This window comes from Orussus abietinus, unplaced genomic scaffold (genome assembly GCF_000612105.2).
Source record: "Orussus abietinus isolate OABI.00-Male unplaced genomic scaffold, Oabi_2.0 scaffold15, whole genome shotgun sequence".
NCBI classification, from domain to species: domain Eukaryota; kingdom Metazoa; phylum Arthropoda; class Insecta; order Hymenoptera; family Orussidae; genus Orussus; species Orussus abietinus.
In genome coordinates this window covers 1,272,033-1,296,481 of record NW_019396010.1, presented here as the reverse complement: position 1 = coordinate 1,296,481, position 24,449 = coordinate 1,272,033, and the positions used below count along the sequence as shown (strand labels likewise).

General features: G+C 43.3%; 4 protein-coding genes across 7 annotated transcripts; 3 read left to right on the top strand and 1 right to left on the bottom strand.

The window, feature by feature from the left end:
* Positions 1 to 625: 625 nt before the first annotated feature.
* Positions 626 to 3,768, top strand: LOC105696479 (protein bunched, class 2/F/G isoform). Its single transcript, XM_012418978.2, has 3 exons — positions 626 to 2,905; positions 3,202 to 3,253; positions 3,436 to 3,768. The coding sequence occupies exons 1-3, from the start codon at positions 1,086 to 1,088 to the stop codon at positions 3,637 to 3,639; spliced, it is 2,076 nt and encodes a 691-aa protein (XP_012274401.1). The 5' UTR covers positions 626 to 1,085; the 3' UTR covers positions 3,640 to 3,768.
* Positions 3,769 to 5,532: 1,764 nt separating this feature from the next.
* LOC105696477 (E3 ubiquitin-protein ligase hyd) lies at positions 5,533 to 20,529 on the bottom strand. Of its 3 annotated transcripts, none has more exons than XM_012418971.1 (38): positions 20,312 to 20,529; positions 18,933 to 19,133; positions 18,524 to 18,848; positions 18,177 to 18,385; positions 17,928 to 18,091; positions 17,633 to 17,832; positions 17,237 to 17,505; positions 16,895 to 17,049; positions 16,470 to 16,742; positions 16,204 to 16,317; positions 15,938 to 16,119; positions 15,736 to 15,853; positions 15,473 to 15,627; positions 15,107 to 15,392; positions 14,874 to 14,990; positions 14,531 to 14,698; positions 14,329 to 14,461; positions 14,023 to 14,245; positions 13,612 to 13,850; positions 13,407 to 13,531; positions 13,029 to 13,264; positions 12,733 to 12,902; positions 12,298 to 12,629; positions 11,789 to 12,194; positions 10,829 to 11,177; positions 10,333 to 10,549; positions 10,210 to 10,248; positions 9,758 to 9,981; positions 9,118 to 9,615; positions 8,798 to 8,971; positions 8,186 to 8,557; positions 7,916 to 8,104; positions 7,657 to 7,782; positions 7,211 to 7,420; positions 6,696 to 7,060; positions 6,404 to 6,610; positions 5,922 to 6,300; positions 5,533 to 5,791 (listed from the first exon to the last, which is right to left on the bottom strand). In XM_012418971.1, exons 1-38 carry the CDS (start codon positions 20,371 to 20,373, stop codon positions 5,582 to 5,584), a joined length of 8,421 nt encoding a protein of 2,806 aa, XP_012274394.1. In that variant the 5' UTR covers positions 20,374 to 20,529; the 3' UTR covers positions 5,533 to 5,581. The 3 variants fall into 3 exon arrangements, with proteins under 3 accessions (XP_012274394.1, XP_012274395.1, XP_012274393.1); XM_012418972.1 differs by having other exon boundaries at positions 10,396 to 10,549; XM_012418970.1 differs by having other exon boundaries at positions 10,210 to 10,549.
* An 843-nt stretch (positions 20,530 to 21,372) lies between these two features.
* LOC105696378 (zinc finger protein 706) lies at positions 21,373 to 23,195 on the top strand. Of its 2 annotated transcripts, XM_012418798.2 has the most exons (4): positions 21,373 to 21,737; positions 21,810 to 21,923; positions 22,294 to 22,438; positions 22,620 to 23,195. In XM_012418798.2, exons 3-4 carry the CDS (start codon positions 22,295 to 22,297, stop codon positions 22,707 to 22,709), a joined length of 234 nt encoding a protein of 77 aa, XP_012274221.1. In that variant the 5' UTR covers positions 21,373 to 21,737; positions 21,810 to 21,923; position 22,294; the 3' UTR covers positions 22,710 to 23,195. The 2 variants fall into 2 exon arrangements, with proteins under 2 accessions (XP_012274221.1, XP_012274222.1); XM_012418799.2 differs by lacking the exon at positions 21,810 to 21,923 and having other exon boundaries at positions 21,374 to 21,737.
* A 373-nt stretch (positions 23,196 to 23,568) lies between these two features.
* On the top strand, positions 23,569 to 24,402 carry LOC105696382 (small nuclear ribonucleoprotein F). The gene is made up of 2 exons (XM_012418804.1): positions 23,569 to 23,643; positions 23,912 to 24,402. The coding sequence occupies exon 2, from the start codon at positions 23,930 to 23,932 to the stop codon at positions 24,194 to 24,196; it is 267 nt and encodes an 88-aa protein (XP_012274227.1). The 5' UTR covers positions 23,569 to 23,643; positions 23,912 to 23,929; the 3' UTR covers positions 24,197 to 24,402.
* The last annotated feature ends 47 nt before the right edge of the window (positions 24,403 to 24,449 follow it).

Sequence of the window (24,449 nt, the reverse complement as noted above, 5' to 3'; positions counted from 1 at the left end):
GACCTACCTGGCACCCCCAATTTGTGACGGCAAACCAATTCATAAATAACCTTGTGTAACCTACCTTCGTAAAATTAAGTTAACTGCATTAGTCATAAAAAAAATTAGCGCGTATACGCCACACGCGTTGGAAGTGAAACTTCTAAGTTAAAGAGGATAATCAGATATTATCAAGAGACTCGGTAGAGTTACGCGCCAAATATGCACACTTGCGCACGTATATATGTATCTCGCGCTGACGTAGAAAACAAGGAACGTATTATACGTTGTAATATACGTAGAAAACCGTATATTACATGCGTATTATACCTACCCAATCCTGCGGATATTTATGTCCTCTCCATGCTGTAAGTTCTATGTGCACAACCCTGTCCACGCGTGTACACCTTAAGCCGACTTTTCATACACAACGCGCCCCGTGTGGAGGGGTCACGTGACGATTCCTCGCCCTCCGATTGGTCCCGGGGCGAAAGTTCCCCACTCCTTGGGCAAAGCTCGACCAATGGAAACGTTCCCGTTGGTCCCTCCACTCCCGCCGACGGGTTTTCGAAAAGATAGTACCGGGAACTCGTTGCGAAGTGAACTGAAGTGAACGACCGGAGGGGCGCATCGGTCAGCCTTCTCAGTAGTCCCAGAGTTGGTGGCCGTTTCGCGAGTGAATCGGCAGCCATTTTTAAACTGCTCGCTCGCTGTAATAGATTAGAGGAAGACATGGAGAGTGAAAACTGCATCGAAGTAGTAACGTAATTGGCCAAAAGGCCAAGAAGGACCGAAGAGCGGTTGCGCGCTAAGGGGTAGGATATTCCGAGGCGAGAAAGTCGGCGTGGCTAGATTCCTGCAAAAGGCACCGAAGGCAGCCCGCTGACTCGAGGAGACGGTCAACTGTCAACATCCTGAGAATTAGGAGATGATTCCGACCCGCAGTCTGCTCTAGAGAGGTATCCGTTCGCCCGGAGCTTGCGAAGCGGAGAGGTCGACGGAAGTAGAGAGCGACTCCAGTCTGCTCCTCAGCGATGTCGGGTTTAATATGCGAAAGGACGGCGGAAATAGAGATCTTGGCTCCCGAATGCTAAGTTCCGACAATAATGGCAGACAATGTACACAGAAGAGCGTATAAGCTGTCGGACGGTAGTAGGAAGCTGTCGAATCCGGTGCACCGTACCACGACGGAGACCATTCGACTGGGAGAGCCGGAGAAGGTTCTCCAGCCAGTGTGCCTGTCCGCTCCGAGCAACGCAACGGCCAACAACCAATGTCGTAAAAAGACCTCTTCTTTCCAGATTACGAGCGTTACCGTAGGTTGTCGCATGAGCAACGATGCCGGGGAGGATTCGAACGACGACCTCGATGAGTCTCACACCGAGGACAACTCTATCGAGCACTCTCGCCTCACCGACATCGACGTCGAGACGCCCAGCTACTCGGAGGATACCTTTTCCAAGGAGGACGTGTTCTTCAACACGACCAACGCGGCGCTGGGCACGGCTCCCGTCATTCCTACCAGCTCTCAGTACGGCCTGGCGATAGTGCCCTCGGAAGGTGGGAACGTCAGCAATTCCGTGAACGATAGCAATATCAATACTCTGGACATAACCTCCGTCACCGACAACAATATCATCAACCTGCTCTCGAGTAATACCAAGCAGGATGCCGACCTGCGGGAGGTGCACTCCCATGGCAGGAACGAACGATTCAAGGTGGTCAAGATCGAGAGCACGGAGCCGTTCAAGAGGGGTAGATGGACATGCATGGACTACCTCGACCACACGTCGGTCAACCAGCCGATGGCGATCGGCACGCCGAAGGTTCCAGACCCGAACGAGGTGTGCATATCGTACGGAGTCACCGACAGCGGCGTCGTCGTGCCCGAAGCTCCCAAGGCAATAGGCTCCGACGATAAGGGCATCGTCATCGACTCCAACGGTCATCAAGCTCCTCTTCCCGATCTGCACCCTTCACTGGGAGCCTCGACCAATCCCCCGACCGTTCCTGGAACGAACTATGCAATTAATCCTTCGATACCCCAAAGTGTACAGCATAATCCCGCCCAGGTCCAGGCACAGGCGACGGTGCAACCCCCTTCGCAGATACCGCAGTACTTCCAGTCGACCCCTCAGCAGCAAATGGCGCCACAGCAGCAACCAGGTGGACAAGGCTCTACGTTACCTTCCAACCTGCAACCTACTCATCCTAGCAACATGGGCCAGCCCCAGAGTTTGCCTCAAGGGTCCATTCCTCTTATTGCGCAGACCGGTGCCAGCGGCGTGGTGCCTCAGCAGAATTTAGCCCACCCTGAGGACGCGTACGTGACGGTTACCTCTCAGAATCAACCTCTGCCCGGTCAGAATGTCTGTCAGCCAATGGTACAGCAGCAACCGTCCGTTCCTTCCTCTCAGCCCCCCAATATCCTTGTTACGCAGCATCAACCTCAACCTCAGCATCCTCAGCAGCATCCACAGCAACAGCAGCCTCCGCAACCGCAGCAACAAGCGTTACCCACTCAGAGCCAAATGCCTCAAGTTGCCGAACCGATGACAGCGATGCAGGGGATTCAAGGCATGCAGAATATTCACAAAGTTCCTCAGCCTGCTGCGCAGCAACCTCCGGCTTCGATTCATGGCCCCGGGGCTCCCGTACAGACTCAAGTGCTGCCACAGGCACAGTTGCAACCGCAGACCAGTGGTAGCAATGCTCAAGTGCAAATGACCCAAGTGTCGGCTGGCTGCCAGAACGTAGTGGGTGGTATGCCGCCAGGGAGTATGTTTCATCAGCCCGAACAGGAGCAGGACTCTGTTTCGGGCATCGTCACAACAGCTGTCCAATCTGCCGATGCTGCACTACTCGAGTCTCTTGCCGAAGTCACGCAGGGCAGCGATGAACATCATACCCTCGAGGACAATGAAAGGTTCACCAAGTTTTCTCACTTTGCACTTCAGATCTTGCTTTTCGAACACTGACTGGTTTTTCCTATTTGCCTGTAAAGAATTTTCACAGTTTGGATGGTTTAATTCAATGGGGTTAATTACATAATTAACTGTCAGTTTATAGCGAGGGAGATATATTCCTTTTAACAAGATGTCAATTAACAAACTCTTATCCGTCTGTGTCTACTCGAGTTGAACTTTCATGGCAGACTGCCAAGAGACGAGCATTTTTATATTCACCGTGCAACATGTAGAATGTGGGAAATTTCTGTTACAGTATGTCCGGGACAAGTGCCGTAGCAATCGACAACAAGATCGAGCAAGCTATGGTAAGTATAACTTTTTGACGTACAGTAAATTAAATTTTTTAAGAATGGCATTGCAAACCCAAAGGATAAGAAGTTATCAAGTGGATGTGATTTTGTGACGATAATATAATACATAACATCAGATATATATATATAGGCTGACTCTTTCGTATCACCATAAACATATATGTAATTATTCCCAGGACTTGGTGAAGAGTCATCTGATGTTCGCCGTGCGGGAAGAGGTCGAGGTGCTAAAGGAGAAGATAGCAGAGCTAATGGACCGAATCAATCAGCTGGAAGCTGAGAACTCGATTTTGAAGGCGCACGCCACACCGGACACGTTGGCTCAGTTGAGCCAATCGACGACGAAATTACCCCAAAACAATTCAGGAAGTGGTCAATAGGTAAACCCGTTGTACATAAGTTTCTATCGATACTTCGTCAGTACATAAACGGATATAATATAATTATTGTATATAACTTTACGATTTTTAGAAATTTATAAATAATGAGATTTATTATATATTATACATATTAGCGTTAGGTATCCTTTTCTCTTTCTTTCTTTTTCTTTTTTTTTTTTCTTCGTCTTCTTTTCCTCTTAAGTAAATTAAAGATAATAGGTTTATTTTTTACTATTTCAGTTTATCCTTTAGGAGAGTATATATATATATATTTAAAAGCCTGTAAATTCGGAATATTATTGCGTTTGAGAAATGGCGAGGGAGGCACTTTGGAGAGGGAATTCATTCTTTCTGTATATTGTATCGCAAATCCGAAAGTAGGAGACACCGTACACTTGCGGCTGGACGAACCTGGAATTCATTTTGAGGTGCGGACAATATTAACAGGCTTATCGAAATGTTTCCAATAAGCGTATTAAGGTGATATGAAAGTATCACATATATATATATATACATACATGTATACGGTGACTCTTTCATACCGCGATATTAATTTTCTTTCCGCCTCAAACTTGATATTCCAGGCTTCGCCGAGCATAGATTTGCGAGTGCATGCCACAATGACCGAGACGGGATTAAAATATCGCTTCGTTGATAGAACTTTCGGGCTTTCCGAGTAACGTTGATGGAGAGGACTATCTAGCGATACGACGTAGGCAGCTAGAGGGCCATAGCATATTTTATCTACCAGTTATTTATCTCCGCAATTGCGAGTTCGCGAATGAGCGTGCGCGCCCAATCGGAGCCCCAGGCCGAGAGAGAGAGAAAAAAGAAGAAAAGAAAAAGAAATCGGAGACGGCGTCTCGCTCCTCGTAGAAAGGCGCCACATCTCTCTCTCTCTCTCTCTGCGATCCTATAACATTCATTTACGTCTACGTTTTTCTATCTCTTCTTTTGGTTTCCTTTACGTTCCTCTGCGAACTCCGCTAATGTCTAGGACGCTCGAAAAATGAAAAACAAAGGACAAAAAAATATATATAAAGGGGGGAGGAGAGGAGGAAGGAAGCTCCACGATCTCGCTGTCCGACACTCGCGGCTCGTAGCCGCGTTTCTCTTAGGGTGGTGCATAACGTAAGCAAGAACTTCGCCACTGTGGTATACATTATACGAAACCTGCTATTTCCTCTGTCATCTTATGTTACATCTGGTACACGCCTAATAAAAGAAATTTTTAATCCTAGTCGACCCCGAATCTCTCTCCGAACGTCCGAGCGGGTCTCGAATACGAAACCGTCGAAACAAAGGGAAGTGACTAAAGTGTTTCTCGGAATCCTATTTAAATTGGAACATGCGAAATAAATTAAGAAAATCCATCTAACCAGTTAACGGGTTAAATTAGACACCGCCAAGGGATTAATAAAATTCATTCGCTTTCTAACAGGGAGAGGATGGTCTTCTATTTTCCGTTTAAAATGAAATGCGGAAAAGGGATTCCGATGTCGCCACTCCAAGCGTAATAGTTTTCTTCAATTTTATTGGTTCGCTATAAAGGCTAAGGTATGACACTTTAAACGCGAGAAACCTTATTACAATGAAGACCACTTCTCGGTAAGAGCGAAATAATAACTCGTAATTACACCTTATAAATTTATAAATGTTATAAATTTGTTTTTAGGAGAGAGAGAGGGGGGGGAGGAGGAGAGAGAGACAGACAGAGATAACGGAAAGAAGAGAATGATTGGGGAAAAATTAACACATAACTTTGCTTTTCTTATAGCGTTACGAGTAATGCGACTTCAATTTAGAGCTATCGCGTACTTGTGTGTATGTGTGTGTATGGTGTGTCGCCTCCCGCGTAGCGGTGTACGTGGGGGTTTTCGTGTGAGCCGTGTGAGTTCGTGTGTGGGTGTCGGTGGCGCCCCCCGACGGTCTCTCGGAGAGTTCAAACGAACCCGAAGTACTTCGTCTTGATGGCCAGGAGCAGCTTGTGGCGCAGAATGTGACGGGAACTGTACAACGGAACGTAGAGGCGAGAGATGCAGGTGTTGGCAGTAGGAAGGTGGTCGTCGGCGGGGCGAATCGTCACGTTGGGCATCGGCTGGAATCCGTCCTCGCTTGCGGGCAACGCCGGTGATCCCGTCCAGAAGTATACCTGGACATGGGATAAACCGAGGACAAAGTAAATAGGAGTACAACGAGTATATATGTACGAGATGCTCTTAATATCTAATTATTATCTTAATATCTAGGGCGAGTTTCTTAATGGCAGACACGATACTCACCAAGTCCTGTCGCTCCACGTGCGTCATCTTCTCGACGATGGACCAGAGCCATCGTTTGAACTTGACTAGTCTCTCCGTGGATTCCCCGGACTCGTCGTTGAACGACGTGTAGGAAATCAGAACCGAAACGTTGATGTCGCCGACGCCGTTCAACAGAAGCCTCAGGTCTTCCGAGGTCAGCCCGTCGAGGGCCCCTTCCGGGAGGACGTCGAAGACCCCCTCTCGCATAGCCTCCAGAGCCTTTTCCTGGACCTTGATCATGCGAACCTCCGCGTATTTCCTCACGTAGTCGTATACGTTGGTCGCGGTGACCTCGATGTCGCCTCCGTTGGGCAAGAGCTCGATCGATCCGCCTCCTTCCTCGGGGCAAAGGTCGATGCTGAAAAGGATTGCGATCAGTCCTTCGGGTCTATTAGGTTGAGAAATAAGTTTCCCACGTTTTTAACGTAATGTAATTAAGGTGATACGAGTCAGCCCCTTACCTGAAGGTGAGATCTAGCGCCGAGAAGAGGCTGTTGCTGTCCTTGGTCTCTGCGTCGATCACCAGCTGTCTCAGGCTCTCGTAAATGACCGAGTCGAAGAAAGCGAGATCGTGGAAGCGAATCGGCCTCCCCAGGATGTACTTGATCACGTGTCGGTTCAGGAATATGGGGCACAGCTCGTTTTGCAGAAGACAGAGCCCTATCAATCTGTACCCAGATTGCGGTAAACAAAGAAGGGTTATTTATTCGAGAAACCGAGCGTAAACGCGATTCAGATCGTGTTATATCGTACCTGCCCACATTTCTGAACGCGTTTAAGCGCTCGAAGCTGGCTCTTCCTTGCCTCGGCGTATAAAAGCCGCTCTTCCCCGGAGAATAGAAGAGCGGGGCGTTGTCCGCGAAGTCGTCCAAAATGCTGGATGCGTTTTCCATCTTCTTCTTGTTGGCCCCGCAACGCTCGGCCAAGCTGAAGACGTCCAAATCTAGGAGAGCCTCGCTCGTCAGGTCCTGGACGTGGCTGTGGATCAGCTCGAAAGCTTCCTCGACCTTCTGTCGCAGAGAGTCCTCCGAAGCCAGCAACATCAAAAGCTGCGCCGGAGAGAGCTCGAGCAGCATCCCGGTTATTTTCTCGGCCAAACTGGGTCGCAGGGCGTGTACCTAACGTGCAAACGTTCGTTGGTTGAAATGAACATACAGGTGAATAAATAGAGTCGACTCCAACGCAATGTGCCGTGTGACTTTGAAGTCACGTACCCCGGGATGCATTCAAACGAGAAGGGAATGGAAGTGGTTATATTTTAGACGAACCTTGGGATAAAGCCTGTCCCCGAGCTGCTGTTGATGAACTGTAAGATGATCGTTGTTCGGGTGACTAACCAAGTGCGGATGGGCATTGGAGGATGAACTTCCAGGAGCTGATCCGCTGGTTCCTTCCGTGGACGTTGTCGGGTGGAAGGAGCGAGCTTGGAAGGACAAAGCTCTTCGGGTTTCCCGGCACTTCCCGGATGATCGGGGATTCTGCAAAGGATTGGACGATCACTTTTAATTCCAAACTTTCACCGCGGAGGCGCTCGCGGCGCTGCAACGGAGAACAATCTGAATATCTTGGACCCCTAAAGTGGGGACGATTTCAATACATGGCGTTGGAACTCCTTATACTGTAATACTCCTATACTGCGTAATTACACGCGAGATCATTTTCCCACGATTAGCCCAATATTTTCCAGCGAAACCTATTATCAAAAATGACATACCTGACGTCGGAGATCACGATCGCGATCTCGGCTCTTTATCTTCTGTAGTTGTATGTTGTATTGAGTGTACCTAGATACCACTTGCGCCGATTCCAGATTGGGGAGTTTTTCATTCGCCAGCAACGCCTATGGTTGGAGATAACAAGGGATGATTTAAATGACCAACATGCCATTAGGATAGGGTAATCAATTATAGCCAATGATCGTATGAACTCAAGAATAGGATTCCTCGATTCCTCGCAAAGGCGTTCCCCCTCACCTTGGCGATAGCGGTGTAGAAACTCCTAGTTACACCTGATCCTTCAGCAGGTTCGTCCTTGAACGTCACTTTGATCTTGTTGACCGCCAACGGCGGTGTATTAGAAGCAGCCCGCTTGTTGTGCAAGTTGTACTGCGTATTAAGTTCCTTCATGGTCTGCACAAGTAGTTGCGTCCTGTCGCGTTCAACCTGTGAAACGAAAAAGGACGAAGGATTACGAGGGGCGAAAATCCCAGCTTCGCCTCCGAGTGATCAAGTCGAGTCGCGTACTTTTAGCAGGGCAATGTCCTTCGACTGCGAGTTCCTTAGCTTTTCCATGTCCCTGCGGAATTTCGCCTCCTTCACGGTGAAACCTCCAAGCTCGGACACGATGGATCCGGCCTCGAGACCGACGTCTTCCATGAAAACCCGGCCGAAGAGATCCAGGGACAATCTCCAGCGTCCTAGGAGAAGATTGTGCGAAATGTTGGAGCCGATCGAAGAGGCTGCCCTGGCAGATTCCACGGGACTCGTTTCCACGGTCTCGTGGGCCGATATTTCGTGACTCGTCGCCGCTGGATCGACCTCCTCGGTCACGTTTTGCGTCTCCATCGCCGACGCGACGAGCACTTCCGGAGCTCCAGCTTTATTTACATTTGGTTCCTAAGCGAACAAGTATAAACGATGTACTAGTTAGACAATCTCAAGAACATAAGAATATATCCAAAAAGTTAAATTAAAATCCTGACAAATACGATGCCGGTCATCCGGACCCCGATACGTTTACACCAAAAAATTAAATACATTTCTTGCACATCAGGTGAGAATTGTCGTTGGATTAAAAATCGCTTAGATCAGCTGACTTATAATTATCTTTTACCCTGCACAGTAGCAAGCTCTTACCGAGACAGTTCCAGCTCTGACAATAACGCTCCTACCGGTCTTACAAACGTCCTTGTTCTTCGTGCACCCGGCGTCACTTTGACTGTTCGGTGACACTATAATCGGAGCTCTGTCGGCCTGTTCAGTAACCATTGGCTGATTATCGTTCCCTGGATTGAACGACTTTGGCTTCTCCTGTGTCCCATTTACATGAAAGGAAACATAATGAGGAATAAAGAGTGTAACGAGCAACCAAGAACGAGCTAAATTGTAATCGTCATGGGACTTCATACTCTAGACCCGATTGCGTCGGGGATTGATGTACTTGCCACAGTGCTTACCGTGTACTTGCTGGTTCCCGGTTCGTTTGAATCGTTGGCACGCCTCGATTCCGAAGCGAATGCATAGCTAGAGCCGTGCATGACCTGGCTGAAACTCGGAATAACCGATGGATTTTGATTATCGACCCCGCGGGCCGAGAGGCCCAGTCTCGTGGGCAATCCTTCCAAGGGGTTTTGATTAGCTCCGGTGGATTGCCTCGGCACGCCGAAGAGGTCTTCGCGTCTCGAGTGCGGCTGCAATAAATGCGGCTGGTCAGCTAGCGGTAACGCTTCGCTCATGGCAGTGTCAAACGGATCGAGTGGCGGGCAACCAAGGCACAACGTGGAGTCCGATCTTTGAAAGAAAGGATGCTTTCGCCCCTTCCCGCTGGTATTGCTGTTGTTGCCTGTCCCGCAAATCGGGACTTGAAGTAAATCCGGGTAATCCGCGGAGTACGTCTCCATCGCGGTGCTGGCCGGTAAATTCTCCTCCTCGCCCTCGTCGTTGTCGTTCTCGTCCTGCAATAAAAAACGTCTTTAGATACCTCTCAACTCATCTTCAAACCCAAAGTAAAATAAAAGAGCAATTCTAAAAGAATACGGAAGTTTGGTACTCGATAAAAATAGTATGTTAGCCAAGGGAAGGGGCCGAGAAATTCACCTGGTCGTTCCAAGGTGCGTACGTGGACGAGACCTTCTGCGATTCTCCCCTCGAGGAGAAGGGCTCCGACAAGGTCCTCATGTAGTAGACCAAAGCATCGAAAACGTAAGCAACGTGCCTCAATGCCGACACGTCCAAGACCGGCAAACTGTCCCTGTGCTCGCTGTTATGTGCCCTCATCAAAGACAAACAGTACGAGAGAAATTCGCGCCTTGACTCTCCTCCTAAAATGTAAAGGGCGTTAGGCGTTTCCTTCGTGCTCGGCTCTATGCGTTCACGAGAAGAGCGTCAAAAAAGGACAAGTGTTACGGTTTGACAAAACTTCCGGTCGCGCAGATTTTCTAAGAGCCCGATAAAGCGGTAGCGACGCTTTCCGCCCCCTTTAATCCATGTAAGTCGAATCGTGAGGATAAACTAAGGACATTAACTCGAGTAGATCTTCTAAAGCAAACCTTCGCGATCCCTACTGCTCCTCGGAGGCTCGCCAACTCCTGTAAAACCAACGGTGAGTCGGGTTGAGTCTTGACTGTTGGAGATATTGGAGGATGTAGTGATACCACTGCGTTGGGTCCGACCTGAATTTCCTTGCAGGGTCAGGGAGAGGGCCGCGGAGTTAATCAATCTCGTGATATTAGCACCTGAGAACAAGGGCGCGTTGTTCAGCGGATGTTCCGGATGAGTCGGGTCTGCGCTTCGGGTCAGAGACACTCCGAATCTTAGCTGGGCCTCGGTCGCGTCCATTACGGTCATTAACCAATCCCACGTTGGTTTCAAATGTCCTTCCAGGAATGTCTATGGAAACGAAGACGACACGCTTACTACTTTTTACTTCCTTACAAATTAAAGGGATATGAAAGGGTCATTCTACATCCACCAAACACCCGAGGAAGAACGCGATGCTCGTGGAGTTTCATTTTTCGCACAAAAAGAAGAAGTGATTTTTTTCATTCTTGTCCGATAAATAGAATTTTTGTTTCCCCCTGAAAAATGAAATCTCACGAGCATCTCGTTCATCCTTAGAGCCTCCATAATCACGTGCCGAAGTTGATAGTGCCAAATGATTCCCCTCACCTCCAAGTTAGCTGCGTCCTGGAAAGTAATTTCCATCATTCTCGAGAGAACGGGCGTGAGCGTTTTGTAGTCCTGCGTCATCGTCAGGAGATCGGCGATCTCTCTGATGGCAATTCCGAATGCTCGTGCCAAGCAGCTGGCAGTCGTCCCCATGGTAATAGGTTCTTGAGTAGCAGCCACGGCGGATGTAGCGGTGGAACGTCTGAGAGATGAAGGATCTATGAACACTAGATTGCTGCCAGTGGTCACTCTTAAGCCAGCTGTACGAGTATTCAACTCTCGGTTTCGTATCGCCCATTGCATCGAGACGGGAGCTAGGTTATTGCGATGCAAGTGGCCTGAGGTTCCACTGAAACGGATCATTACATATCTGCTTATCGACAAGGTCACTCCTACGATTCGGATAAGGGTCGGATCAAAACTCCCGAGATCAGAGGAATCATTTAAAATTTTCCTGAATTTTTTTTTTCTTCTTTCACCCTATGAAATCATAATTCATACCTAAGTCGTGTCAACTATCTGCCGGTAAGGCTTCTCAAATGAACATCTTTCGTTCCATCATTGCCTGATATGAGTAATAATGGAAAGGAACGAGGCATTTCTTTTTAGATTAGATCTTCCGATCAGTACATGTATTGGGAGAAGCTAAAATTTCGGTACTTCTCGCGTCAACCTCAAAATCGACCATTATTTTCTCACGTCTCAGCATATGGTATATTCTAGATAAGGCCTACTTTTTAAGATGAATATGAAAGAGTCATTCTAGATATATCAAAAAAATTCCGATTGGCTCCCCTCTAACATATCGAGGGAAATTTCTCCTCGGTCTCTGCGTGTTAAGTCTCGCCTTTACATTTTGCTACGTTTCGTCGACTAGAAAATGTCCTCGAGAGTCACCACGAGAGTACAGAGGCTTTCTAGATGACTACGGTGCCAACGGGAGGAAACATTTCATAATACCTTCTACGTTCGAGTTGTTCGTCCATTTGGAAGTCATCGTTATCCTGCTCGTCCGTTTCCCCGGCTTCGCTCTCGTCGTCTTCCTGCTGGCTCGACTCTCCGGACTCATCTTCTGGGAATAACAGAATGGAACCCATTCCGCCGTCCGAGCCTGCAGTTGCTCCAGTTTGCACGCTGCGCTGAGCAGATGCTGCGTCCTGATTGCTATGATTGTCGTCCGAGTCGGACTCCGTCTCAGCTTCGGCCAACAAATCTAGCTCCGTGTCGGATTCCCCGTCTCCGGCTTGTTCCTCGCCAACGCCACCTGCATTACCGTCGACCTCACCTAGGGGTTGACCCGCCACTGCACTTGGTACACCGGATTCTTCGTGCTCGCTTATGTCGCCGTCCAAATCCATCGGGACCTCTGAAAAGGGTTTCAAGAGAAATCAGATGTGTTAACTCGAAAGGCGATGCCATTAACCAATGACACTGAAGATAAAATGATAAGCCATTTAAACATTTATTACCTTCCCCAGCTTCTGCCTCTTCGATGCCAGATACGGATCTTGCGATGACAATATTATTGTTCCCCTGCTGAGTCTGTAAAGCTGCGTCCAATGTTTGAGGATTCACCCCACTGTGTGGAATCAGTGGTTCTATAGAGAACAATTCCTCCGAGTTATGAATCACTTCCACCGCCGAGCCGGTTAACGTAAACGGCGCTGTTGGACGAGCTACTCCAAGTCTGACGGGAGCGATCAAAGAATCGGCCGTTTCGCACAGCTCCTCTACAGCTAGTTTAGGTAGGGCGTGGAATACTCTGCGACACTTCATCAACGGTTGAGAAGGTTGACTGGCGCTAGAATCACGCGTTACATTTGATTAGTTGACGAGATAAAAAAAATGATAGCGGTCGATTTACTCCAAATTTGTGCATAGGAAAGTCGACAGTCCAAACTCACTTTCTTCTTTTGGTTGTATTCGGCAACATTTCAATCGTAAATATCACGAATATTCTTGCAACGGATCTTACGAAGCGCCTGGCAACATTGATAGCTTCTTCCTGGCGTCCAGGAATAGTGTCGTTTCGCAATTCCCGAATAAGCGTAACGATCAAAGTACTCAAGTACAGCTAGAAAAACATGAAACGTAACATTTAAAGCAGAATACCAGTACCTCGAGGTATTACACTTCACCTTAAATAATTTAAATGGAAACTCGCTACTATTTCTCTTCACGATTTATGCATATAAATTACCTCTCCGCTGCACTTTACAAGCAAGGAATGGGTGAACTTGTCGAGTAAAGCAGTGCCGCTCTGTCGGCACGATTGCCCTTGATCGCCGAACAATTGTTCGTTGGTGTTTTCAGAAACTCCAGACATGATCATACACTGAACCGCTGGCCAATCGTTTAAGAGTCTCTCCAAAGCTTGCCTACTGAAGCGAGGAGGCATTAGATCATGATCGGGCATGTAAGAATCAGCACTAGTTCCTGAAAAGAAACCACTATTAGAGAATACGTAACTTAGTACACTGGAAGGAATTTTTATTCCTTTAACCATTATTCATAACTCTTTACAGAAAAACAACCCGTTTTGTTAAATGAACCTTATAAAAGGTATCCTATGACGTACCATCAGCAGAAGGGGTTTTGCGACTAGCAGGTGTTGAACGTTGCCGAGGTGCCGATCGAAACTGACGTTGCTCCACAGATTGACGACCAACAGTTTGCACTAAGAACAGCAGAATACTCTCCCCTCTGAAATATTTGTAAATGATTTCAAATTAAGATGAAAATAATTTATGCCCAGGTCGCTTAGTAACATCCGGTTCATTTACCGTGAATTTATTTTCGTAGCCAGGTCGGTGTCGATCACAAGGCGACACAAAAGATTATAGCGAGCAGTTTGATGACCAGCTATCAAAGCGCGGCATTTGCACTTCTCCCAACAGTCGCAGTATGCAGTCGGCGAGGTTTTCTTAAGTTTACAATCGTGCCCCCTATGGCAAACTCGGGCACACTCAGTGCAACAGCATAAAGAACCCGTTAAACCGCACGTTCTGCACTCAAATATGTCCTGAAAAGAATAGAATAGAGTTTACGAGTTTGTACGTTACATTCGGTACAACCGGTCCAGTGAAGTTTGATAAACGAGACCTCTTGAGAGGGCGCCACTTTTAGATCACCTTAAAAGTGTAGTACTCGAAGGTAGCCAACAATAAATCTCATAATCATATGCATATATTAACCTGATTGATATGATCCGCTCCAGTCCAAGTGAAGCTACAAGTGTCGTTGCAACAAAGAACGAATAAGGGTGACAGATCTGGATTTGCATCGGGTGGAAGGATCATCAACGAGCATTCCTTCGCATCTCTGCCCACTCGTTGAATAGCATCCAACAAGATCAACGCTGCGTGATACGCCCGTGCAGACACAGCGAGCATTAAAGGAGTTTGTCCTTGGGCATCCCTACGAAAATAAATAACGAACATTGCAAACTACCAGAAACTACAGGACACATTAAATGAAATTTATAGTTGACCGATATTTACTTTGCCGTAAGCAATTCTTTAAGATGCGGAGCCAGGACGGTATTTTCGCACATGTATCTCAGTATTAACAAAGCGTTGTTTCTTCTCTCAACCGAGTCAATAATGTAGGTATTGTTCGATGCCGAGCCCAGACCTGAAAAAAATGCGCATCATTAGACATATCTAAATAACACGTTCAGCGGATATCTTAAAGACATCGTACCGGTTTTTGTCATCATTGAAATACTAGCGGCTCCGATACTGAGCAAGCTATCCTCCTCTCCGGATGTATTGTCAAAAGCTTCCGAAGGCCAACTTAATGCTGGGATCGGTTCCTCAATAGGAGCGGAATTGCCATCAACCGTGTTCGCGGCTAGTTCACGTTCGATACCTTTTTCATAAAACAAATACATATACTTCACGGTTGTCGAAAATTGTTATCGAATATTAATTAATTATTCACGCGTATCACTCATTTAAATGAATACCATGAACATTTGTAATAATTCATTTTAACTTATAAACGTGGATTCAATTTACAATAGCTGATATGCATTTAATGGTACCTGGTTCATTTTCCTTGTTCGATGTCGGGGCACACATGTTCACACATGCATGAATGATATTGCGATTACTGTCGCAACGCTCGGTCAGAATAACCTGAATTTGTGCTAACGAGCCTTCTGTAAATATAAACACGGAATATAATTATTTTACATTATATTTACAGAGTTTAGGTGATATGAGTCAGCCTGTAGCTGCAAAATTCAACAAAGGTGTAGTTTAAACATATACTCACTAGTATCTTGTTCCAAGCTTGCAAACACTTGCTTGACACCATCGTAGTCGCATCTCAATATGCGAAGCATAAGCAAGAGATTGTCAAACACGAAAGCAATAACTGCAACTCGATTCTTCAGGTTTGTTGAATTCGAACAACTTGGTAGGGGAATCGTTGATGCTCCTAGGCAGAGCACTGGCATAAGATCCAACCAATTAGGATCGCGGATCGCAAAAGCGCAATCTTTTGCAATGGGATAGATAGTACTGTTTCCATCACGAAGAATCATGGAGCACTCGGTACTCTAGAATGGGAAACCATGATAATACGTTATCAACCGAAGCATGCATAATCTTTCGAGTACTTGAAATTCTTTTTAATTACCTCTCCTGCACTGATAAGACTGATATTCTGAGGCTGCAGCCCCATAAATGAGGATATCTCTGAGGGAATGTAGCAGTCTTGCACATATCTCCCAGTACTTAAATTGTATACTACGTAATTTAGTTTATTGTTAGATTTTAAAATAGCATGGATTCCTGGAATAAGAATTCTTCTATTATTTCTCTTTATAGTAACAACAACGGACTCCACGCAACGATAAAATCTACATCAACGACAATAAACAATGAAGATTAATATTCTACCTTGTCCATCGGTTGCAATAGTTAAAATGTTTTCGGTTGTACCGTCCACGGTATTAACTCTTCTCGGTGTACGTTGGAAACAATCTGGTGCACGTGCGTTTAGTGGAGATTTAATTACCTTAAGAGGCAAAAACATACAATTAAGGCATACACAACTACCATTTACCAGATATTGACAATTTGTAATATTACTGCAACCTACCTGTAATTCATCTTTTCTTAAAAGTCTACAGTCAGCAAGTAATTTTATCAATTCCTCCGCCGTTAGATCTTTAAAGTCAGAAGCGCTGAAGTCTTTCTCTTTCGTCTCTCTTTCCTTTTCCTTGGAGTCTTTTGAAAAGAACTTGACAGCCACATAGTTGCCATCGACCTTTATTACTTTCCCTAAAAGTAATTTAGTTCATTACTCGATGATTCGGCATTAACGATATTCCATATAAAACGTTATTAATGTAACATAAATCTTACCTATTGCAACAGTCTTGACATCTTCGACGAAGACGACATCTTTCAGTTGCCAATCTTCTTCATCTTTTCTCTCAGGTTCACCTTCATTTCTTGGTGCCATTCGCTTTTGTCGCTCTGAAATTATTAATTTCAAAATATATCTAATGTTTAATAAATGTAGTACCAAAATGCCTCCGTAATCATGTGTTGATGTTTCAAATGATACGGTGCACTCAGTTTGGAGGAAACGAAAACTTAGGCTATATAAATACTTCATTATTACTTACTGTGACTGGTAGTAATGCTGCCAGTATCGCTGCAAGTGCTCGAAGCAGGGGATGGTGGTGGAGGCATGTCGAGACGATCTGCTGTCTCCTTATGATTAGTCTTACTGGAATTACCAGTGCAACTATTCCCATTAGATTCACGTTTCTCAGTCGAGGTATTAGGTGGCAATAATGAGCCAGCGGGCAAAATCTTAAAACGGCAAGTTACATCTAAATTCCATGCTGCTGATAAAAGCTGTCCTACTTTTGGTACACCGTTAGCTATAGTAAAGCCTGTAGACAATAATTCTTTTTATTACTATTATCCGCACTAACATTAAAACAATTATGTATATATAAAGGATTACTCTAGATTTACAGGATCACTTATTTCGTCCTATTCGAGTAATTGTAATATTTGTAACAAAGACAAACAATATGCTCACCGATGGCACCAGGTTGATGTATTGGGCTATTTTTCATACAGACGTGTGCGCCATAACTAATTTCAGTTGGAAGAGCTATTGAAGCCCTGTGCTTTCGTGACTTTGCCTTGTATCTCTCCCAAAGTTTCTTTCGTTGAGCAAAGGGTAAAACTCCCCTAAAATAAGTATACGTAAATACGTTTGATTATGTACATTTTTTGCTTATAAAATGAATATACAACTAAAAATATAATTCTTTCATACGAATGACCCCTCAATACATCCCAGGAATTGTAATTACATTTTACTAGTGCATAAAATCACGCCATTATTTATATATGTACAGATTTTATCACAACTTACCACCAATAGAGTGCTCCACTCTCCAATCTCGCAACCGTGTACAGAGAACATGTATGAAGCGATACAATTTTATCTAAAGTGAATTCAGTGAAGGCTTGTGCTGGGTGTTCTAAACGGGCTGCCACAGGCCCCAAAGGTTCATCTAGCCAAGTTGCCACTTTTCCACTTTCAGTGCTAACGGAGCAACGAATCGCAGTCGCAGAGATATTCACTATTTTCTCGCCCATCAATGCCAAGGGAATAGTTTTCGGATGATGGATATTTGGATTCTGGAAAGCAAAAGATAATTAAAATAACAGATCACTTGTTATTGCATTGGTTAAGGTAATATGAAAGGGTCATTCTATATACATGAAACATTACAAATATTTAATAACTTAAATCATAATGTAATACCTCAGGGTGTTTGTAAGGTTCAGAATCTGCCCATCTCCATTGGTATAATTGCCCCGTCACAGAAATTGCAATGAGTTCGCTGTACAGCGAAGCAATTTGAACAAAGCGTGGTGCAGGTTCACCGCTGCGTTCATGCCACCACTCTAATTCTTCGGATATCCATATCGGGCTCTGCGAAGCTAGTTCCTTCTTTTTGTTATCTGGAATGGTTAAATATTAATAAAATGAAAAAAAAACCGTTTTGTTGGTGAGTAGTATGTAATGAATTTAAAATCTGTACTAATTTTATCCGTACCAGGATCTTTTTCCCATGAATCTTTCAAAGCAGTTTCCAACCATCGTCGAGGTCCATAATACTGACGGTCCCTCCACCTGCTGAAGCTATCGCGATCTCGATCACGATCGGTCGAGCGTTCTCCATCTCTATCATTACCGAGTCTTCTTGAAGTACTACCACGGCTGAAATATTCATTTTACAATTGAGTCATAAATACTTATAAAAAAAAAAAAAAATTTAAAGAATGAAAAGTTTGTGACAGCGCACCTTCTTATGCCTGAATATCCAAACATATCCTCAGAAAACATGGAGTCAGCATCAATGATAACCGAGTGCTCGTTACTAAATCCACCATCCAATAATGAAATAAGATCTTCTGGAACATAGCTATCAGCAGCATCCTCTGCATCATCCCCTTCCTCGTCATCTCGAGATAAAAGATTATTTACAGCCAGATTTACATCTAGATTAGTGCGCTGTTTGAAAAAGGTTTTCATAATAAATTAGTTGAATATATCTTTGTTGACATTTAGGATTTTTACATTTGCATAAATTGCTTTACTTCTTCTTTTCAAGATATCGATAATATAATAGTAGCGAACCAAGTTACACACCTGAAGTTCTCTAATAATGAGATTTCGACTCTTCCCTTGTAATACTACTTGGGCCTGAGAAATCAGATCTTCAGGCACAAATGGGGTTGGCATAGACACTATGGATCGAGCACTGCTACCACCCCCTCCGGCCATTATAACACCTGCTGGACCAATTCTGGCACTATTTCCACTTCCTCCACCGCTACCACCACCACGAATTGCAGAACTACTTCTCATAATTCTAGCAGATCTAGATCGAGGAATGCCAGCTCTACCTCCACTGCCGCTGCTTCCACTTCCACTTGGTGTTGAATTTGAATTACCAACATGATTTTTACTCGTGCTAAGAATACATATAGTGAATATCTATTACATGTGGCAAAGAAAAATATAGGTTTATGTTCTTTAGAAATGAATAATAGCTCACTTTTTATTGGGTTCATTTTTACTTAAATCCAATCTGTCCGAAAGAATTGTAAAAGCTACTCGACAGATTTTATTGTCTTCCATAAGAAGAGCGATATGAGTCGGTCCAATTACAATTCTCTTAACGGATGCTTTTAATCCATTAAATGCTGGGGGTGTGACAAATCCATATCTATTTATTTTCTCAGCAACCTCCTTTAATCTGAAAAGTAAATAAGGTGCTTTGCATATACAAACTTGATTTGAGGTAGGTGCAACTGAAATCATTATTTTTAATTAAGAACTGCTAAAATAATTTTTTTCAATCAATGTTATATTATCACATATAACGATTCTTACTACATAACAATTAATAAAATTTTCTTATTCCGTGGAATATTCTGAAACATTCCATTTTAAATTTAATGCACGTGTAATATTATACTTTGCACCAAACACTGATCATTAAAAAACAATTATAATAACATTATTAAAAGTAAAAATATGAAAGTGGTTGTTTTTATTTACAGTTTTTTTATATTATTTATATATTACCAAGCATATATCATACATATTTAATATCAATGAAAAATTAAATATACCAAAGACATTAAATAGTTGCATTAGATTACAACTTTCAATATAATCGCAGATAATTATAACATAATGTTTGATTCTTCTTGTACGCAAACCATTGAGCTGTATATTGAACGTAATTATAATTACATTCTAAATTCTAAGCAAATGGCGTTGTATCATTAATACCGTACAAAGATATAAGCTACCAAAAAGGTATTCCGTTTACCATAAAAAAGTCTTATCGGTATATCGATATAACGATTGCCATCCTTTTTCTTGCTCCAAATTTTTAATCTGTACGTAAGTCAACCATAACAGTTCGATTAGCCGATACATTCTCAGGTAAAAATATTCACTCATTCTGGAGGAACGACAATGATCGGTGCTATATGGAAACATCAGTTACAGTTAAAGAAGTACAGCATTCGGAATGAATACTCCATTATGGAGCTCGAAGCAATGTCAATTAAAAATATTTCGAAGGCGTCATCCGTGAGAACGCGCGTTTGCGTATTGCAATGCATCAAACGGCCAGACTCATGCATGCGTTATTCAAGAGAGCTGCAAGTGGCTGACAGCAATTTTGTACGTCATACCAGCGACATATTCGTCAAAGCCATTGCATCACGTCGGCGATAGAAACTACTGGAGAATGTCGGCACGATGCAGAAGGCATTGTACTCGACGAATAAACGAGACGCGTTAAGAAATGCTCCATGAAAAGGTCGGACGGATCGAAGTCGACGAGGGAGCCGGGAAAGGAGAGAGGCATTCGAAACGATAAGCCAATGCGAATGGCAGAGGCCGAACGGCATTACTTACCTATCGTTGAGTTGATCGTCGGTTCCCGGTAACGGATGAACCACAAAGTGTATCGACGTCATGGCGTCTTCGAATCGTAAGGACGCTTCGATCGAAAGTCGCTCCCAATGCTCCTATACGCGAAATTTCACTACATCAGCGGAAAGATTCTCTGCTATGCTCAGGAGAAACAACCAGTTACGTGTTCTCGAAAGCAAACATGGCGGCGCTGGCCGAGAGCTCCGAGTTGCGTGTTCGCAAACCCACGGGGACCGCGATTGAACCGCTGACGGATTCCAGGCACGTGATTGGTCGATTTTTGCAGGAGCGCTGCTATTGGCTCCCCCCTACATCCGCTTCAGGAATATTCGAGATGAGTCAAGATCAATTGAAATTCTACTCCTCTTAAATTGCACTTCTCTGTGTCAGATGTGATGAAAAAATTAATTAGACACATTTTCAGAATTATTAAGCCTCCGTCGCCGGTTTTATTTTCAGTATTTTGTAGGAAAAGTATGTAACTAAAAGTTTGATCTTTGACCCCAGCGCCGTGGACGGGAAGATTTGATGCGAAACTTTGCTGGAAAAATGCGGCAGGTAACATTTTTCCAATAATAATACGAAAAGTTGTAGATTTCGACGTATTTATACGGAGGAGGGCAAGAATGGAAGATATAATTTTCCAAATTTTACATTCCGAAACCTGATAGAATTTTACACGAGCGTCACGATTCTACATTTTAATCTTTATAATATTTCTCACGACAAACAGTCGTGACACGAAATAGTCACTAAAAAATCTTCAATTGCGGTACGACTTTTGAAAAATGAAAATGTCCAGAAAAACTAGACAAATGAGCCACTCGGTAATTCAAGTACTTCACTTGAATTCGACCAATAGCGCGGGAGGAATGATGCCACTCGCAGCAGCCAATCAAAGCTGCGCATTTCGTAACCGTCGCGTAGCAGTTCTCTGATTGGCTGTATACCGATGGATCCATCGGAAACGTCCAATGAGATCTCCCGAATTCTCTTGGAACCTGTAGAGATTGCTCGCGGAACTTCAATGCTTATCATAAAATTATTTAAACTCGAAAGAGCCTGGTATATTATTTATTATTCCCGTGGTGTCGGCAATCCCGATAGTCGATGGCAATCAATCTTTCCCTATTTACGCATCGGTCGGTAAAGATTGGCATTTCGAGAGCATTCACATGATTCGCGGTTAGCCGTTTTGTGATCTTTCGGTTCACACGTATAGACACGCGCTACGTACAGTTTCGTGTGGTTTCGTAGCTGTTCCAATTCATGTCTAGAGTCTCGTAGTGATTAGTTTCGCAGGGACAGCAAAATTCAGGTGTGAGGTGAGCGCGAAACCGAGAAAACGAGCCGGAAATCTCGAGTCTTCTGAGAGATCGACCCCGTCGAAACGCCTTCGGAAAATCAGGTAAAGAACTGGGAATTTAAATGATCTGTTAAATCCGAGAGTAGGTATTTTCGGTGTGTCGTTTTCTTGTAGAAAGTTACTCGGACACTGCATAGCCTTTCTCTCGATTGCGGCCACCACTTGGAAGAGGTCTTGACACATCGGATATTAATTTCACCGAACTGGTGCTCCGTGCTCCAAGATAAAGTATATTTTTATTCTTAGAACGTTCCTATACCTTTTGAAAAGAACTGCGATTAGAGAAATAATCTCCTTGGAATGTATTAGGTATAGCGTAGAAAATTAAGCTCATATGGAAGTTGAACATTTTGAGGCTTCCTTGAATTTTGTAAACATTGCGTATTAAATGTGTTTAGGAGATTGGAGACAATTTTTCCTGTGCTTTGTTAGCTAGAAAGTAAATCTGTATGACAAAAATTGAAACCACTTTCTCTCTAACCTCTTGCCATACTTTGGTCGTATGATTATATATGTAAATATATTTCGCGGAACGGAAAGAACCTTATTCCTCGCATCGAAGCATATGGGTTTTACTTTATAATTCTTTGGTTTATAGAATGGCTCGTGGACATCAGAAAATTCAGTCACAGGCAAAGGCAGCGGAGAAAGCTGCAAAAGTTAAGAAACAACAAGGACACAGTGCCAATGACCAAAAGAAGGCAGCGCAAAAAGCTCTCGTCCACGTGTGTGCCGTTTGCAAGGTTTGTTGATGCCTTTATTAATGGGTGTAATTCTGAAAATTGGAAACATTTCTAATCCGAGACTAGTATATTATATGCAAGAAAATATAAATACGATTGGTCTTGTTCAATTGTAATAGCTTTTATCGTTTCATGTTTAATAAATAGAAATTTGATAATATTTGATTGAATGTGTTTACAGGCACAGATGCCTGACCCTAAGACCTACAAACAGCACTTTGAGAACAAACATCCAAAAAATGACCTTCCGGATGACTTGAAGAATATATGAGGGTAGAATCCATTGTAGCCATAAGGGCCAATGGAAGGAAAGCAAAATGAGACAAGAACGCCAGTTCGTGCAATTAACTTACAGCATGATATAGTATAAGATTCATCTGATGGTTAATTACCTTCCAACAGAGAAATAAATTAAACCCCGTTGTTACGTTTCAAAGGTATTCTAGTACACTCAAGGAATGAACTTTTGTGCACAATCTATATGTTAATATGTAATATACTTAATTTTGTACTTGCTGACATTCGTAAGGTTCGATGTGGTAGTAGCTGTGAACGAAACTTTCCTTTTTGTAAGCACTACCATCGGTCGATATCGCTGACTGATCTAGGCGAATTTTGTACAATGATTTTTAAATGGCGTATTAGTATGCCTATTAATTTAACATAGAAAATGTCGACTTTTGATATCTAACAGTAGCTGTTGTGAATTTCTGGAGTAAAGATATTAAAACGTCATAGAATATTTGCCATGATAAAATTATCTACTCTTAATGATTTAATTATCATCGCTTCATACAAATGGAAAGGAAAGTATAAATATTCCATTCCTATTATTCATTTCTCCCCTTCACTTGCATTTAGCTAACATTAATTTTCACTGAGCACATCATAGTTCTGGAATACAACTGAACATTTTTTCATGTATTAAAAAACATGAACGTGATTTTTAATAATCACGGAAATAATATGATAAATATGTAAATAATTGATACAAGAAAATAGTGAAAGCTGTTAATCAGGTGGCAAGTGCATTAGACGTTCACATCCTCCACCAGGGGGCAGCACAGGACCGACCGCGCCACCCTGAACAATCTCCCAACTCATCTCTGTTAATGCTCATTCGGTGTATCTATAGAATCATAATTAATGGTCGGCAAAATTGCGGCACGCCGACGTGTTTACATTTCATATTTTTCGTTGTAATCGTAAGTAGTACAATATCTCCATTAATAATTAACCCTTTGAATTATTATATTTAAATCAACATTGTTTAACCTGTAAGATACATATTTTTATTATCACTGAGTTCGTTATACTGCATGAAATGTACCTGTTTTTGGAATTGAAATATTTACCTTTTGTAATTAATTCTATTTTGTAAAGCTTGTCGTTACTTTTCTTGTTTTATTTAAAGTGTTTACGATGTTAGCATGTAGCATAACCTTAAATACATCGCAATGTTTTGTTTGTTAGGTATAAAAATCCATCGCAATGGCTGCGACTATGCCTATAAATCCAAAACCATTTTTAAATGGATTGACTGGAAAACCTGTAATGGTAAAACTCAAATGGGGACACGAATATAAAGGTTACTTAGTATCGGTCGATGGATACATGAATTTGCAACTTGCGAATACTGAGGAATTTGTGGACGGAAGTTGCACTGGTAATCTCGGGGAAGTTTTAATAAGATGTAACAATGTGATGTACATAAGAGGAGTAGAGGAAGAAGACGAAGAAGGAGAGATGAAGGATTAGCGAATTTAACAAATAATTTAACATGCTTTCAAACGCTTGCTAAAATAAATTAAGGAGTATCATATGTAATAAACTTTGAAGTAAGTTATATATGTATAAGTTACATTACTTGAAACATACCATTGACGACAAAACTCAATAGAAGTAATTCTTAAAAAAGAACCGAGAGCTGTAAAAATCAGTTTATTAAAGAATTTTCTATAAAACTTCATTGTACATTTATGAAAAACATTTTAATAACAAATATAAAATA

Excerpts from the sequence above, each read along its gene's own strand:
- LOC105696479 (XM_012418978.2), top strand. The coding sequence starts at position 1,086 with ATGGCAGACAATGTACACAGAAGAGCGTATAAGCTGTCGGACGGTAGT. Across the intron at positions 2,906-3,201 it reads ACCCTCGAGGACAATGAAAG|TATGTCCGGGACAAGTGCCG; the intron begins GTTCACCAAGTT and ends TTTCTGTTACAG. Across the intron at positions 3,254-3,435 it reads ACAAGATCGAGCAAGCTATG|GACTTGGTGAAGAGTCATCT; the intron begins GTAAGTATAACT and ends AATTATTCCCAG.
- LOC105696477 (XM_012418970.1), bottom strand. The coding sequence starts at position 20,373 with ATGACGTCGATACACTTTGTGGTTCATCCGTTACCGGGAACCGACGAT. Across the intron at positions 13,265-13,406 it reads CAAAACCCCTTCTGCTGATG|GAACTAGTGCTGATTCTTAC; the intron begins GTACGTCATAGG and ends GTTTCTTTTCAG. Across the intron at positions 6,611-6,695 it reads GCGTTCAGAAATGTGGGCAG|ATTGATAGGGCTCTGTCTTC; the intron begins GTACGATATAAC and ends ATCTGGGTACAG.
- LOC105696378 (XM_012418798.2), top strand. The coding sequence starts at position 22,295 with ATGGCTCGTGGACATCAGAAAATTCAGTCACAGGCAAAGGCAGCGGAG. Across the intron at positions 22,439-22,619 it reads ACGTGTGTGCCGTTTGCAAG|GCACAGATGCCTGACCCTAA; the intron begins GTTTGTTGATGC and ends ATGTGTTTACAG.
- LOC105696382 (XM_012418804.1), top strand. The coding sequence starts at position 23,930 with ATGGCTGCGACTATGCCTATAAATCCAAAACCATTTTTAAATGGATTG.